Below are 17,071 nucleotides of genomic sequence, written 5' to 3'. Positions count from 1 at the left end.
ATTTTCCTTGCTCTCGATTTGTCTCTTTGTCCCCTCCCCCCCCCCCCCCCCCCATAAAAATTTGATTTGATGTTATTGCTTATTTATAACTTATATACGCTTAAGGGTCATTCCTAAATGAGGTCACGCTTTTTTTGACGATTTTTACCTCCGCCCATCCCCTCCGTCACACATCGTCACAAAAAGCCAGACCCCTTCTACAATCACGTAACACCTCAGCCCACAATCTCCACCCCCTCAAATTGCAGTTGAATTTTTCTTAAAGCATCGATACTTTTCCAAAATCTTGTCTGGCCTGTCAACATAGAGTATTTTAATCAATTCCTATTACAGTTTATTACAAACAGTATTCTAAAACGCAAAATAACGGCTAAAATTAGTTTTCTAACAATTGCTTTTTTATAATGCGAAAGTGTGACGTCCCCTCAACCCCTTCCCCACCTCTCCCCCTCATCACACACCGTCATTTATGGACGACCGCTTAATTTATAATTGTTAAGTATTTTTTAAATTTTTAATTTAATCGAATTTTTTAATTTTTTTTATATATGTGCAAGCTTTTATGACATGTGACAAAAAAAAAACGAAGAGAAATAACTATTTTTATTTTTTAAATAATGGGCAATAACTCCGTTAAAACAGTTTATATTCATTTGATGTTTACATTTTTGCAGTACATTACACAATATTGGTTTTCTTTTTATTATTTAATTTATATTAAACTTCTAAAGTAAGTAAGCCTACTTCAATTTTAATTTTAAGCTATTTAACTTGAAAACTCGATTTTAGTCGCCGAGATTCCGCCGGCTTACGGGGTTTACAATACTTTACTGTTTATTGTTTAGGGCCTATTCTCTACACACTAAGGAGTGATTGCCGGAACGACCGACACAATTTTGTAATAAGCCTAGATCTATATTATTATCTATCTATTGGGTTAGGCCTATATTATAGATTCCGAAATTCCCATACGCCTATTAGCCACATTAACCCAAGGCATAGATCATATTCATAAGACATAAGATCTATAGATCTAGATCCAAACTAGATCTATTACCACAAAGGAAAAAAAAAGCCATCCGCAAAAATTAAAAATATGGTAGCTTTTTTTTAGGATTTTCAAAAACTTCTAATAATAGAATAGTTTATAATACTAATTAAACACTTTGATCGATTTTAAAAAAGAGAGGCAATTTTTACACGCGAAACATTTCCCTATGTGTTGGCACGGTTAGGTTGTTTCGGTTGCAAATTTCAGCGCTTGCCGATTTCCCCCATTCACGCGTTTCGTTGTTTGATTCAATGGGAAAGTATGTGGGAGGGAGCGGCAAGGAGAAAAATAGTTCATGAAAATACCGATTCTGTAATTAGATTTCCGAATTTCGGCAGGCTATAAATTTGCCAGTAGCAAGATACACATTTTAAAATTGATATTTAAAGCTATTTGAATATATACATTGAAACAGTTTGTGCTGATTTATTCTAGTGTACGTAAATAAGGAACTATATATTTTACGCGGATTGTGTTAGCCTATGCAGTGACTAGAATTCTAGATCTGCTCATGCAATGGCTGATTGAAGACAGTGTCCTGTGAAAAGTTTAGTGAACGTTGTGTAGATCTACTAATTTTTTTGGACTCTACATTTAAACTGAACTTTTCTTTTTATTGTAACATATAATACGTTAGCTTGGAATATGCCTTGGAGGATAAGTTCTGTTATACTGGCCTTCTTGTGTCTGAATGGATTAACTATCGCTTATTCTTGGGATAAAACCCCTCATGAAAAGGATTCTGAGGTAAGGGGCCTAGGCTTAGATTTAGAAATTAACACTTATTTTAGATCTAGACTAGAGTGACTAGACTAGGCTACTAGAATCTAGACTTTCTACAATCTAGACTAGATCTAGATCTACGTCTAGATTCTAGTCTAGTCTGGATCTAAAATCTAGAAATTAGACAATAAATAAATAGGTAGATTCTAGGCCTATTAAATTAATTTTGTAATCTAGATTTTACTTTAGAGTTGAGTTTGTTTAGTAAAGTTACCAAGTAAAGTAAGAGAGGTTTAGAAATTTAGGCCCTAGCATTTTTCCTTTTTTGGCCTAGCCAATCCTATTTATTTATTTATTTAGGCCTACAAATTGAAATCTAGATCTAGTCTATTAGCCTAAAAGCTTTTTTGGTCTAATCTAGATTCTAGATTTCTACATTCTTGACTTGATTTAGATTTTCTAGATCTGGATATCATGATTTTTAGATCTAGACTCTAGTCTAGATCTAGAAATAGGCCTATAATTTTGTTCTCGATTCTACCTGAAGTAGATGTAGGGTTGGCCTCTCTCTCTCTAAATTCTAATAAATTAGGCCACAAGAAAATCAAATGAACATAAAAGGAAAAACAATTTAATACAGATTTTGCGATTATGTAACTATAGTCCAAACTTAGTGTCGGGACCTAATAGCCACTTCCTAATTTAAATCGATTAAAATAGTTAAATCTAAGTGGTCGTCCATAAATGACATCACACTCATAGGTAGCGTCGTAATTTTGTGATAAATCAAACCTGTGAGGCCTATGAAATTGAAAGATATTAGACCTACATAAAATATATTATCTGTGGGTCGATGTCCTGGTACTTGGATGTGGAAGAAGGAATAATTGATTTGTAATAATTGGTAAATGGTAGGATTTGAGTTGTTGGCTTTGTCATTGCTTTTTCTTTTCTTTTTTTTTAGTAGCATTGTAAATAAAACATGTATTTTAACCAATGGTTTTACTAACCCTGCACTTGATTTACGCTACGACAGAGCTATTTTTAGATAACATAAGGAAATTGCGCTTAAATGTCACTAGACTTTTTAATTAACTTGTTTTAGTAGTTATGTACCTGATTGTTGAACTTAAACTTGAATAATAAATGTTGACATTCTACTCTTTATAATAACTTTGTAGGCAATCATGTGAGATTTTTTCAAACTTTATAGGCCCTACACATTCATCTTTTCGTAAAGTCATTTTTAACGTTGGCTAGTTAAGATAAACTAAAAGTATCACACTCTTCTGTTTATAATGGACCTAATTATTTATAAAGATATGTAATGTAGTTATTTAGTGTTGCCTTAGACGACCATAGTGACAAATCAAATATTTTCTAAAATTTTAAAGTATAGCTGTCTTCATAATAATAATCATATGATAATATTATTATACTTGAACAAATGTGGTTTCTTTGGGTTGGCATAATTTTAGAACTGTATTTCAATTGTGATATCTATGTATGTTAATTTTATGATGCTCTTTTTATTTATATTTAATTTATCAATAACATTTTAAATTCTGCTCACATGATCTCTTTGGGTGTTAAAAATAATTTTTATCAAACGCCATGCTGGTATGTTTACTTTAAATCTTAATTACACAGCCCACACTTGTACAATTTTAATAGGAATACATTATAGGCTTTAAGTTTGCGGGGGGGGGGGGGGATACAAATGTAAAATGGTTTTTAATTCACTAAACTAGCTTAAAAGATTCTTGTTCAGGGATGACATTTGGAAGTGCTGATTTAATTGTTTGTGTATTATAGTAAAACCATTTGCTATGGACCCACATGGTTTATTAAAACCTGTGTTTTAAAGTAATTAGTAATATTCTGGTTGATGAGCTGTTGACAAACATGGCATCCTTTGTTACAGCACATGGTTTTTAAAAACCTGTGTTTTAATTTGTCATATTCTGTCTGATGGGATGTTGACAAAACATGGCAACCTTTCCTTTGTTCTCATTCATTTGGTCTGGTGTAGGACAATGTGATTGTCTGTTCAGCAAGAAACAGAAAACAAAAGAATATATAGTTTTATTTTCTGGGTATTGACATCACCTTTAGATAAAGTGCACATATAAAAATATAAGGGTTTTAAAAATCCTTTTTGACTAATCTCAATTACTATAACCCATCAAGCCCATCACTAGTTATTCTAAATTAATTTTGCAGTAATCACTTTTAGTGTGTGATTAATTATACCATTCTTCTGTGTAAAAGTGAATTTTGGAAGGTTTTAATTAACTTGAAGTTTATTTTGTTTGCAAAGACGTTTTTTATGACTGGCTGTGTTCAAGAGGCAATGGACATTTTTTTTCTCCATCTAAGCCTGAATTTTACATCTTGATATAAAAGACTTGATATGGTAAAATGGAAAAATACCAACACATTAAAAAAAAATCAAAACACTGATATGACTATTACAACACTATTCCTGGAATCCCACCGATATTTTTTTCTTGTGGGCCCACGATATATTTCCAGGTAGACCAGGGATCCAGGTTACTTCTGGTTGCGACTTCATTTAGATATGAAAATGTCCTTTTATTATGACAAAATCACATAAAAATCTTATTTATCATACAATTTTATGATCTGGTGAATAAATGGATTACTCCACCCTATAATGAAAATCATTACCCTGGTTTTTTTAAACTGTGTAGCAATTGCCTAAATGTAAGCCTATGTAAAACGTACACATTTTCTATTGCATAATCGTGGCTAAAAATATAACCTCCCGAATATAAAGACTGGTTGGTTTATTTATGTTTCACTGATTTCTAAATGCGCGGTGAAGAAAACGGGCCATCGTGTTCTCTCCCCCCCCCCCCCCCCAACCATCCCAGTCAGTGTCGTCACAAACAGGAGCGTTTAGAATGGGCGTCTGACAGAGGACATACTGGATTAACATTGCGTAGCTGCGTTATCAGCGTTCAGAGTTTTCAATGTTGCTGGAGGGTCCATCTTGTCAAATGTCGATTATTTATAATGGCAATTTTATCGCCCATAGTTGTTTTTTCTTTCCCTTTAAACGTTTTGATGTGTTTTTTTCTTCTTCTTTGTTTGATGTCGCAGCTGATACAAAAACATGTAATCATTGCATATATTAACTACACAAGACTTTATTTCATAAATTTATTTATGGTCGTCTTTATTATGAATCACGATGGAGAGCAATGAATGGAATGTGGTTTAATCACTGGTTGAATATTTTCTACTCGGTTGGTCCAGGCGTTTAGAACTTGCTTTTATACTAACACATCGTGGGTTTTCTCTGGGTAAACTAACCTTATGCCTGTATTTAACACTGACTCAACTCTGATGGAGTACGTTTGCTCCCCGAGTATCGAATTTCTCTTCAGGAATGGTTGAATACATTTCCTTCAATGTCTTTTTAAAAAGTCATTTGTTCGGTAGACGATTCGTCACAGAAAATTAGATGTTGAGACTTTCTGGTGTTTGCTTTATAGTCCCTTCAAAATTCTGTCTTATAAAAGTACTGGAGCTTCTCTCTCTCCTTGAAATGACTGAGTTATTTAAGAAGAAAAAAAACTTGCACTACACGACATACAGAAGTGTCTCATATGTAATACTGTGTATTGTATAGATTATGAAAACCGCGTAGGATACCATTGAATTCACGGGCGGGGCGAATTCACATACTGTTCTATGAACATATTGAACAGCTGACTGCACGTATTTATTCTAGTTTCCTATGAAAAGCAGTGTCAACCTACCTCCGTTCTAACTTATTTTTACCCCCATTTGTAACCAGCTGATCGTAACAGCTGTGTATATGTCGCTTTATAACGATGCCATTTGGATTTGTTTCAAAGTATTCGTGCATTTAACCGAAAGCAGCGATGCATTCAGCTGTTAACTGCACACAAAAACCATGCATAATTACTGCGTTGTAATTAGCAGTAATAAGTTATTAGCGTATGTAGGTAGGTTTCGTCTGCGTGACTAACCTAGCATATGTATTACAAAACTATAGATCTACGAGGGTATAAATATTTGTCAATCTCGCGATCATTTAATTAAATGCTCATGATTGGTTTTTTTTTTTTAAATCTGTGATTGCCGTTTCCACATTATCCCCTGATTTCTCAGCGATGCTATCACGCAGGCAAACCTGCTGTGAACGTAATACCTGTTACCTTTTCGCTGAAACCTCGCATGTTGATTTACATTCGATTGTGTTTCTCTGTTTTTTTTTTGTGTGTGTATGTTAAATCGTTGTTTACACCGGTCTCAAGAGAACACGGCTTAGGCATCTTGTGTGCATTTGTATTCCCAATGTTTTAAATTTTTTAAAAGCTTTGTATTTTCGCACAACGTTTACATGGAGGACTTGCCAAGTCTGAAGAACACATGGGAACAACCACAGACTTAAACGATCAAAGCCATCTGACAAGCATTGTTTATGTCCACTGAAAATGTATCCCTGTATTTAAATGTTTTTCTCTTTAAGCATTATTTTAAATCGTAATATATCATTTTAAAATGGGGAGTTGTTATTGCTAATATCTTGTACAAATTCACATCGGTCTGTTAGCAATGTGTGAAGTATTTATTTTTGTGCGTATTTTGATTTACATGTCTAAAATGTAAAAGCTATTTGCATTAGCATCTAGCTATGTTTCGTGTAGGTATGTTTAGGCGATAACCGAGAGAAAAATAACAAAGTTTGTAAACAGTAAGTTCAGATCGTGTTGATAAATACACTTGTCGGTTGTTGTTTTTATTTCGTACTTGCTCCGGTAGAGAGACCATATTGCATTCATCAGAGCGCCCCCGAGTGACTGGTTGTTGTATTTACCTCACCGTGTTTGTAAACCACCCGTTTTTTTGCATTGTTCTAAGGTGGTCTTGCTGTGTTAAATTAGGCTGTCTGTGCGCGTCATCCAGGGTGGTCTCCCGCCGAAGATAGTAAAACCACCCCGCACTTCTCGCTCCTACCAAGTCCTGGTCGAGAATAGAAAATGATCTATAGGCTAGTTTTGTATGTATCACTGCATTACCTGCGCATCCTAGGACATTTTCATTTTACAAAGGTTATTTTCATATAATTTTTTGTAAGTCTAGATGTGGGCGACCCCCCCCCCCCCTCCCTCCCCCACACGTACAAGATCCGCGTCGCCCTTACTGCTCGCATCGACCCCATTTCTTAAAGCACACACATCAATTGTTGTAATCCGAGCACAAGCGTCTAGAGATACAGTGTTGGGCTGATATTTCCTTTCCCTTTCCTGTGTTTTCCTTTTGCTCGCATTGAACGTCTCCTGTTGCGGCCCTTTGTGTCTCCGCTACTGGTTTTTACACTGCCCTTGCTATACTTGCTCTATACTTCAGCAACTGACGTTCGGCGGTTTAAAATAATTTTTTTTACACTATTAGTAAGTTATCAATTGTGGGTAATTATTAATACGTATTTAATTTTAATATATTATGAACGGATCGAGAATAAAAATACGGTAGGAAATATTGAATGCCTTTAATAAAATTCTCTTCACAGTTGGCGACTGGCTAAAACTATGAGCAGCTATTTCCTATCTTCCCTTCGACATTCTACCTTCTTTGAACATATCTTAGTTCTCCGCGCTCCTTCATTACATCTTGCAATCTTGTCTACATTACACATTTTCTAACGAAAGAGTAATCGAGTGGCCTGGAGGCTTGCCGTATAATGGCCGGCAAAATATGCATGAATCTCGAGGAAAGCCAGGAACCTAGTTTGGTCCGTTGCCAAATAGTTGAGCGCTGTCTTTGCTAAATACTGTCATATCGGGCCTCTCTTTATTCGCCAATCAATACTCTACTTTTACATGGCCACATTAGAACATTCGGCTGAATCTCAGTCTATTTGGATGTCTTTTTCTTACTTGAATACTTCATGCAATGGGTTGAATCACCAATCTGTAGTTGACCCTCATTATCTTTAGACCCTTTGCTCTATTTTATAAGCGCACTAGACCACGATTTTCCTCCCCTTCGTCTCCTTCTGTCCTATCTCGAAAACAAAGTTCAAGTATTTTATTTTCCTGCATTTTTATGTCTGTCTTGTTTAGATATTCAGGAAGCTGTTCATTTAAAGAAGAGGTTTGAAACAGCTTTAACCAATGTTTGGAAGTTTACCAACCATTCATAGAATAGCAAAATTTTAACTTGTGGTTTGTCTCGGATGTTTTACATCCTCCTTTTTTATTTGAATTGTTGGTGTTTTCCGATTTCCCAATGCACACCGTACAGCTTTAACCAATGTTTGTAATTTTACCAACCATTCATAGAATAGCATATTCTTAACTTGTGGTTTTGTCTCGGATGTTTTACATACTCCTTTTTTATTAGAATTGTTGGTGTTTTCCGATTCCCCAATGCACACCGTACAGCTTTAACCAATGTTTGTAATTTTACCAACCATTCATAGAATAGCATATTCTTAACTTGTGGTTTTGTCTCGGATGTTTTACATCCTCCTTTTTTATTAGAATTGTTGGTGTTTTCCGATTTCCCAACGCACACCGTTCTGTATTCTAAAATACGTCGGCCTAGATATTTACACGGTGCCTGCCTTCAGCAGGGATTACTACGCCATATTTTGTATGCGTGTCCCAGCAAAGCATACAGGTAGAAGTAGGTCACTATCTATAGCCTGGAAGGCACCTCGCTATACTTGTTGCGGTAATTGAAGGTCGTTTTTATTGTCATTTTTTTCTCTCTCACTCTCTTACGTTACTGTATTTAAACAACGGCCGTGTGTCTAGGGTATTCTTGGTAGATAATAATCATCTATATCCGCGTGTTAACTTTTGCTCAAGAGGACACCCTCCATCCCCTCTAGAGTTAGAGGAAGTCTGAAGATAGCCCTCATTTTTACCTCTCTCTCTCAGGTGTTACTGCTTAGTACTACTTAAAAGTGTATAGGTGTGAGGGTGGGGTATGGCGGGGACAGCTGTAGACGGAAAGACGTGTTTAAGTAGTAAGTAAAGGTGTCGGTGTATTTATTTTTTGTGTCGGTCCTATGCCTGGCTAAATAACGCAGAAAGGGCAAGATTCCTCGCTCCCTTATTAGATTTTGGAGATGTTGCTTTCAAAAATTGGTTAACTACTCTTCACAGACATGCGACTTTTTGGTGTATATGGTCAAACTCAAAAGAGGGAACACAGAATCTCTTTGACATCTACATTCATTTATTTTTTGGTGTATGTGGCCAAACTCATAAGAAAGGACACATACTGAATCTCTTTCACATTCAATTAATCTTAAAACAAAAAACAACACTTACAACAGCTAAAGTTGCCACCGCTGCGCTGGGTGAAAGCAAAATTTTCTACCGCTGTCATCTTCGTAATTGTAGTGGAGTGACTACTCAGTAAATGGTGGGTAGGGAACAAGTACTTGCACTGGAATATCGATAACCAGTCCGTAGGTATTTAGGTCATGAGCTGACTTCGGGGAGGTCGAGCTATTTCAACACTAGCTTTGTATTGTATTAGGGGGTCGAACTATTTCAACACCAGCTTTGTATTGTATTGGGAGGTCGAATTATTGCAATACTAGCTTTGTATTGTATTGGGAGGTCGAATTATTTCTGCACTAGCTTTGTATTGTATTGGGAGGTCGAATTATTTCAACACTAGCTTTGTATTGTATTGGGAGGTCGAATTATTTCAACACTAGCATTGTATTGGGAGGTCGAATTATTTCAACACTAGCTTTGTATTGTATTGGGAGGTCGAATTATTTCAACACTAGCTTTGTATTGTATTGGGAGGTCGAATTATTTCAACACTAGCTTTGTATTGTATTGGGAGGTCGAATTATTTCAACACTAGCATTGTATTGGGAGGTCGAATTATTTCAACACTAGCTTTGTATTGTATTGGGAGGTCGAATTATTTCAACACCAGCTTTGTATTGTATTGGGAGGTCGAATTATTTCAACACTTGCTTTGTATTGTATTGGGAGGTCGCATTATTTCAACATTAGGTCCGACCGAAATATGCGAGCTTATCTATTTAAATTCAGAACTGCATTACTCCCTCAGCTACGCGTATTTTATTCCGGTATCTATTCATCTAATTTTTATTTCCGTTTTCTAATCACGTTCCGTTTTAGCTGCTTTAATTTTCAGTGCTTGAAAGATAGCTTATACATCTTATATGGCCTAGTGAAAAAAAAAATGAAACTGAATTCGTTCAGAACTGTGGCTTAATATGTGTTAAGCATTTATCTTTGTATTTTAAAGCATAGCCCGACTGATTAAATATTACAGAAGTCAGTTGTAAAATCATACTGTCACAAGTTCGAAGAACCAGGAACTGTTAGTGCGGGTTGAATTACAGACCCCATCAATTTTTAACGCCTGCGATGATTTGTTGTCAGGTTTCCCTAAGAAGAAAAAAAAAATTTCTTCACGGATACCGCCGTAAATCATTTTTTGTGTGTTATTAATTTCGACTTGATTTCAGCAAATGAGTTGTTTAGGAGTATTTTCTGGCACTTGTTGATGTATATTAACAAGTCCGTATTGTTATTACCTTCAACGATAATAGATCACAACGACATACGTTACTGTTCTGATAAATTGTATGACAAGTGGGAACTAAGGTTGTATAGTAAGTCCCCGGACAGCTTGATACATCGTGTCTCAGTACGCTCGATAGGAAAGTTATTTCAGCCTGTCTCCGCTCCCTTAGTGAATGCTCAACGTCCTAGAAAGATATCTGTCCGCTGTCTGGGAGATGCATTGCTGCCCTGGACATCACAGACCGCCGTGTTCTGCCAGCGATAGATAGGAGGCCGCATCCTCGCTCACGTGAATATAAGGCCTATTAATAGACTATCAGTGCCAGGGTGTATCGGGTATAAAAAGGCCCTTTCATTGGACGAGAACGTGGAGAGGGTTTTAATCACGTTTAGACAGTAATGACAAAATGCACGAACAGAACATCGAGATTCCAAATAAATAAAGCTAGGAAAAAAATATCGAGGAAAAAAAATATCATTATATGACTTTGTAGAGTAGAGAATGCGCATACATATTGACTTTTTATTTAAATATTTTCATTTACTGAAATTGGGTTCTAAATATAAATCAAAGCTAAATAAATTGTAAAAGATGGTGTCGTTAGTGCGCATATTTTTGTGTAGTGTCAGGGAGGGGGGGGGGGGTACAAAGCTGTATAAAGTCTGCGATACGGTCATTTTCATATTTGATTTGGTTAAAAACAAAACCATTGTTGTATTGTTAGATAAGAACCTGTTTATCAAAACTATGATGGTCAGCATCCATTTTATAAATTGTATTACTCTGTAGATATGATCATTACTGTACATTAGGCTTTTTCGTAACGTTTTTTTACCCCCCCCCCCCCAGTTATCAATAAACCAGTTTCTTGAACAACACATGTCTTTTTAAAATTTAAATGCTTGTTTTGGCCGTTAATGGAATGGCGTAGCCCCACTTACAGTTACTTCATCATAATGTATGTCTGTACAAGAACCCACACCAGCCTTGACCAGATTCCCTTGTTTGTAACTGTAGCTTTGTTCTCTGCTAATGTGACATTTAACTCCTTCTCCGGGGCTTACTGGGTAACTTAACAACAGCATGTGTCCTGTTATGGTCTTTTTTTTTTTAACCGTACTTCTAGGTTTACTCAGAGCTAAGCTAATGATACGCTTTTTTTCTTTGATAGTCAGGGTTTCATGACGGTTATATCGCTTTTCTAATGGCTAAGATGTACAACTTTTAAGTTATATAATCTCGAGCCTTTAGATAATCTTGCGGAGTAAACATTAAGCTTTTAGATTCCGCATCATGCGATGTATTCATATCTTTTTTTTTAAATGCAGAAACTGTATACAACGTAATCGTTGTAATATTTCTAGTAAGCCGACGTGCATATCATGTTTCATTATTCCAAGCAAGCAATTACTAAAACTACTTTATAACGCTTCCTTTATATTTCAAAACGTGTACAGTAAACATCAATTTTTTCTCTCTCCTTTAACGACCTTTCCCTGGAAACATAAACGTAAACGATGTAGCTTTTCTTGATGCCTAAACATTGCTGCAATCATCGGAGATTGTGTATGTTGATAACCACAAGCCTTCTTCTATTTTTACAATTAAACTTCGATCTTTTCGCTTGTGTTTGCTATGTGCCGAGATGACGGATTCTTGTCCTTACTGCCTGGCTTTTTTTAGCGGTCACAATTTTCTAGATGTTATGTAATGTATGCTGTGCTTGCATGATGGGATATGAAAAAAAATATTTAAAAAAAATTATGTTTCGCTGACGTAAGAGCGAATGCCTGTGCGTCAGTGCTGAAAATGATAACTTGTTTCTGGTTGTTTTTTTTTTGGTGTTAAGATAAAGGCAATAAATCACTACGAGTGAATTGCACGCCTACAGAAACAGAAATATACATCTCACGGAGTTAATGAATTAATAGTGAGCAGTTTTTAGGATTAAAATATTTGTCCAACTGATTTTTTTTGTTGTTGTTTATGCTGTATAAAATATAGATATCAAGTTTGGAATTTTCTTTTAGATCATCCCAGAAATTTTATTATATGCAAACAAGATCAGCATATGTGCACACTTACTGAGACATTAATGTGAAAATGCATTTTTGAGTGTACATAATTGTATGCCGCCACCTTGATAAATCAGATAGTTCTACTTGATCCACACCATCACACCTGAAATATCGTTTGTTTCACCATAAAAATATCCTACATGAATAGGCAATGCTGCACCACACCTGTCGATTTGTGTTAGTTCTATTGAGCTTTGAAATGTTTGGAATTCATTTTTTTTTAAAATGAAAGAGTTTTAACTTTTGCTTGAATCATTTAATCAGAATAGCTGCTTTGATTTAAGAAAATTGGTCGCGTTGGATCCCCCAGTGAAAGAAAGATTGCGTGAATCCCTGATCTGGTTCTAGAACATTAAAGCACATCAAAGGATCCAACTTTAGCGTGATCAGAGGGGTATTAGAAGTTTAAATCGCCTTCGTTGACTTTTTTTTAATAATTACATTTTACACAGAGATGAAAGATCACTAAAACCAGCTATTTAAAAAAAAGGTTTTTGATAGTGTATTGTGTATTTTTTAATGTTTAAATTGCGCTTGGTTATGTTTAAAAAAACACACTTGAAAAAAAACAACGTAAATGTTTGTTTTATTCGTGTGAATGCATTTATAACAATCTAGTTTAAAAAAAGCAGTTGACGTGAAACAATGGCTTACATTTCACGCACGTGAGGAAAGGTGCTGTGAGAGATGGGCATTGTTTTGTCTGGGCCTGAGCGTGATAATGAATGTATCGAAATGGCCCGTGCTAGCCGTCAGCAGACACACATCATCCAGGGCAGCTTAAACTTGCAACGTTTCCACTCGAGTCTCTCCGCTCGAACATCGATACTGCCCCCGTCTTTGATTTTTCCCTGAGCCCACTCGCCAGCGAGGGGCAGCGATCCAACGAAGCTATTTTAACAAGTATAATATGGGGCCATTTCTTAAGACGCACCCGGGGTCGCTGTAGGGAAATAACAGTGTTTATATAGATCGTCCACTCGAGTAGTTTTAAGGAAAGGATTATATCCTGAGTTGTTACGCAACGTTTTGACGTACTTTTACTTCTTTTTGAATCCTACTCCCTTTTCTTACGTAAGCGTCAACTTTTTTTTTTTTTAGTTTTTTTTTTTTAAATTTGCGAGTTGAACTTTAAGGAAAGAAAAAAAACAGCTCGATCACACATTTCTACGAAGTTTCCATAATTGTAGGCTGCACTATAATTAGTTCTTATAGATCGCCCGCCAGGGGGAAATGTTGCAATGGCTGGCTTTTCATGAATTAAAATATAAATATTTCTCAAATCCCTTTCTGTAAAATAGTTTGAGGGAATATCTACTACGTAATTGGTGTATCCTGTCATTAAAATACTGCCAGTGATATACACATGCGGTCGTCAGTTTTCGTGATCCTGCACGCAGAGGTTCAGGTGTATAAATCTAGATCTGGTTAGACCAGCAGCCATGGCGTCACGTCGCATATCACGTGTGTCTCTTCGTGACTTGTGTGGCAACGTATGCCATAGCTGGTGGTGACAGTGTGTGCATAGAAGTGTGTTGTCGAATGTTTCATACGACATAAACAAATAGCTGGTGGTGACAGTGTGTGCATAGAAGTGTGTTGTAGAATGGTTCATATGACATAAACACAAAGCTGGTGGTGACAGTGTGTGCATAGAAGTGTGTTGTCGAATGTTTCATATGACATAAACACTTAGCTGGTTGTGACAGTGTGTGCATAGAAGTGTGTTGTCGAATGTTTCATATGACATAAACACATAGCTGGTGGTGACAGTGTGTGCATAGAAGTGTGTTGTCGAATGTTTCATATGACATAAACACATAGCTGGTGGTGACAGTGTGTGCATAGAAGTGTGTTGTCGAATGTTTCATATGACATAAACACTTAGCTGGTTGTGACAGTGTGTGCATAGAAGTGTGCTGTCTAATGTTTCATATGACATAAACACATAGCTGGTGGTGGCATTGTGTGCATAGAAGTTTGTTGTCGAATGTTTCATATGACATAAACACATAGCTGGTGGTGGCATTGTGTGCATAGAAGTTTGTTGTCGAATGTTTCATATGACATAAACACATAGCTGGTGGTGGCATTGTGTGCATAGAGGTGTGTTGTCGAATGTTTCATATGACATAAACACATAGCTGGTGGTGGCATTGTGTGCATAGAAGTGTGTTGTAGAATGTTTCATATGACATAAACACAGAAGGAATCTATAGGCTGATGCTGCTGATCTTTTATATTATTCTATTGCTTCCCAATTTACTTGGTATCTAGTCTAATTTAATACTCGAATGTATCAATTCTTATTTTCTCTCTTTGCGCATGCATATATATCATGTTATGATTGAAGATATGTCAGGCTAAAGAATTCACTATCGGTTACTTGATTGATGAAATTGTGTTCATATATATTTTTTATGTACTCATATTTGTGATTACTGCAATAGATAAAATTAATTACTTAACGTCTGCTCTTTTTGCGATGTACACATTGTTTTGTTACAAAAAGTGGTAAACAAAATCGAAGGATTAATTCTAAGATTTGTAAAATACATGACTCAAGTGAACTGTTTGCTTTCTAATGCCATCTTTTTCAGTTCACTTGGAGCCTGACTTGAATCGATTCTGCCTTGTAGCATTGGTCGAAACTGGTGTTGTGCCATGAGATTTTTCCTTCCTTCCTTCCCTTCCCCAACGCCCTGCGTTCTTTGTTAGAAATTTCCCGTGGGGAGACTTGGGCTTGTCAATAATATTTGGGTGTGAAAAATTAGGCAGGGTGCGGGAGACGATAGATTGCTGCTCTGTGTAGTATGCTTGGTGGTGGGGGGTTTGAAATTAAATTTATTGAAAAAAAAAACCTGTCTTATGACCAACGCTGTTTGGTAAACTTTAAAACTCATTGAAGCTATTGCGTAGTCTGCCGGGAAGAGATTGCGTTCTCACGTAGATTCATTATTATTATCTTATACATTCAGACACCCGTGGTGTCTCCTAAAGTGATTTCTCGGACAGGAAAGTGAAAGGGGCCGGAAAATGACTGACCCAAACTTGGACATAAGTTCGATTTCTGGGGCTCGGGTCCCTCGAGACTAAATAGCCATCGGCTCTCTGTGGCCGCGCTGTTTCCTTTCGGTGTAAGACTTGCGCTGGGTAATTGCCTTTGTCACTCACTGGCCTCTGAAACGTAGATGTACTTGGGGGGTGGGTGATGTCCGGTAGACGGGGAGCTTAATGGTCACTTAACACCTAGGCCTGGTCAGTTGCTTTGAGCTCGCTTTAAAGCGAACGAGAAATCCAATGGGTACTTTTGCGTGCGTCCTTGCGTTAAAAAAAAAAAAGAAGCGGACGTCCATTTGAAGATAGATTTAGATTTTTACCATGCCGTGACATCCGGGGCATGTCGACTCTTAAATGCGTCCATTATCATGATTACACCTATTATCTGGCTGTCTTTCAAATTTAGACGTCTGTTCGTCTCTTTTTTTTCTTCTTCTCTTTTAGCTGGTTTTCCCAAGCTTCTAACTTTTTATCAAATACTTACATCGTTGGATTAAAAAAAAAAATCTTTTATAATCTTTTATATTTTTCACCAGCAGCAATCTAATCTAGCCTTCCTATTTTAGTATTTCTCTCAGTTTTGTATTCATTATATCTGATTTGACTGTATAAAAACACACAAGTATGGCCAAATATTGATCTTGTGTTGAGTTTCATTTCGTTGTTCTCAAGCTTCAGAGTTCTTATTCATCTTTTTCTCTTGTCAAATCCTAATCCCACAAACATGTCATAAAACTCACACATATATTATTATTAAAAAATCTTTCATTTTCGTCTTGTTCAATTTGAACTAACATATAAAATGAGTATAAATAACCTCCAGTACTGATGTTTAATTGTTCAATTTGAACTAACATATTAAATGTGTATAAATAACCTGCAGTACTGATGTTTAATTGTTCAATTTGAACTAACATATTAAATGAGTATAAATAACCTGCAGTACTGATGTTTAATTGTTCAATTTGAACTAGCATATAAAATGTGTATAAATAACCTGCAGTACTGTTGTTCAATTTTTCAATTTGAACTAACATATTAAATGTGTATAAATAACCTGCAATACTGTTGTTCAATTGTTCAATTTGAACTAACATTAAAAGTATATAAATAACCTGCAATACTGTTGTTCAATTGTTCAATTTGAACTAACATTAAAAGTATATAAATAACCTGCAATACTGTTGTTCAATTGTTCAATTTGAACTAACATTAAAAGTATATAAATAACCTGCAATACTGTTGTTCAATTGTTCAATTTGAACTAACATTAAAAGTATATAAATAACCTGCAATACTGTTGTTCAATTGTTCAATTTGAACTAACATTAAAAGTATATAAATAACCTGCAATACTGTTGTTCAATTGTTCAATTTGAACTAACATATTAAAAGTATATAAATAACCTGCAGTACTGATCCACGCGTGAATACAGCCTGACTTACTAGCCTGGTGATCGATAAACACACAGGGCCTGTAGCTCAGGTATTTCTCCGATTATGCCAAATTACCTGCGACATTTGGCTGCGTGAATGTTGGCCATCTGCTTCACCGAATACAACAACACAAACT

General features: G+C 36.0%; 1 protein-coding gene across 1 annotated transcript in view; it reads left to right on the top strand.

The window, feature by feature from the left end:
- The first annotated feature begins 1,293 nt into the window (after window positions 1-1,293).
- The window catches only part of LOC131928958 (uncharacterized), a 38,173-nt gene continuing 22,395 nt past the window's right edge, over window positions 1,294-17,071 (top strand). Inside the window, exon 1 of the mRNA XM_059285142.1 lies at window positions 1,294-1,798. Within this exon, the coding sequence (XP_059141125.1) occupies window positions 1,697-1,798 (102 nt within the window). The 5' untranslated portion in view covers window positions 1,294-1,696. The remainder of the gene's footprint in view (window positions 1,799-17,071) is intronic.

Source organism: Physella acuta, unplaced genomic scaffold, assembly GCF_028476545.2.
Source record: "Physella acuta isolate Inbredline_101_S28 unplaced genomic scaffold, ASM2847654v3 ptg000092l, whole genome shotgun sequence".
Classification (NCBI taxonomy): Eukaryota; Metazoa; Mollusca; class Gastropoda; family Physidae; genus Physella; species Physella acuta.
This window is presented reverse-complemented; position numbering and strand designations above follow the sequence as displayed.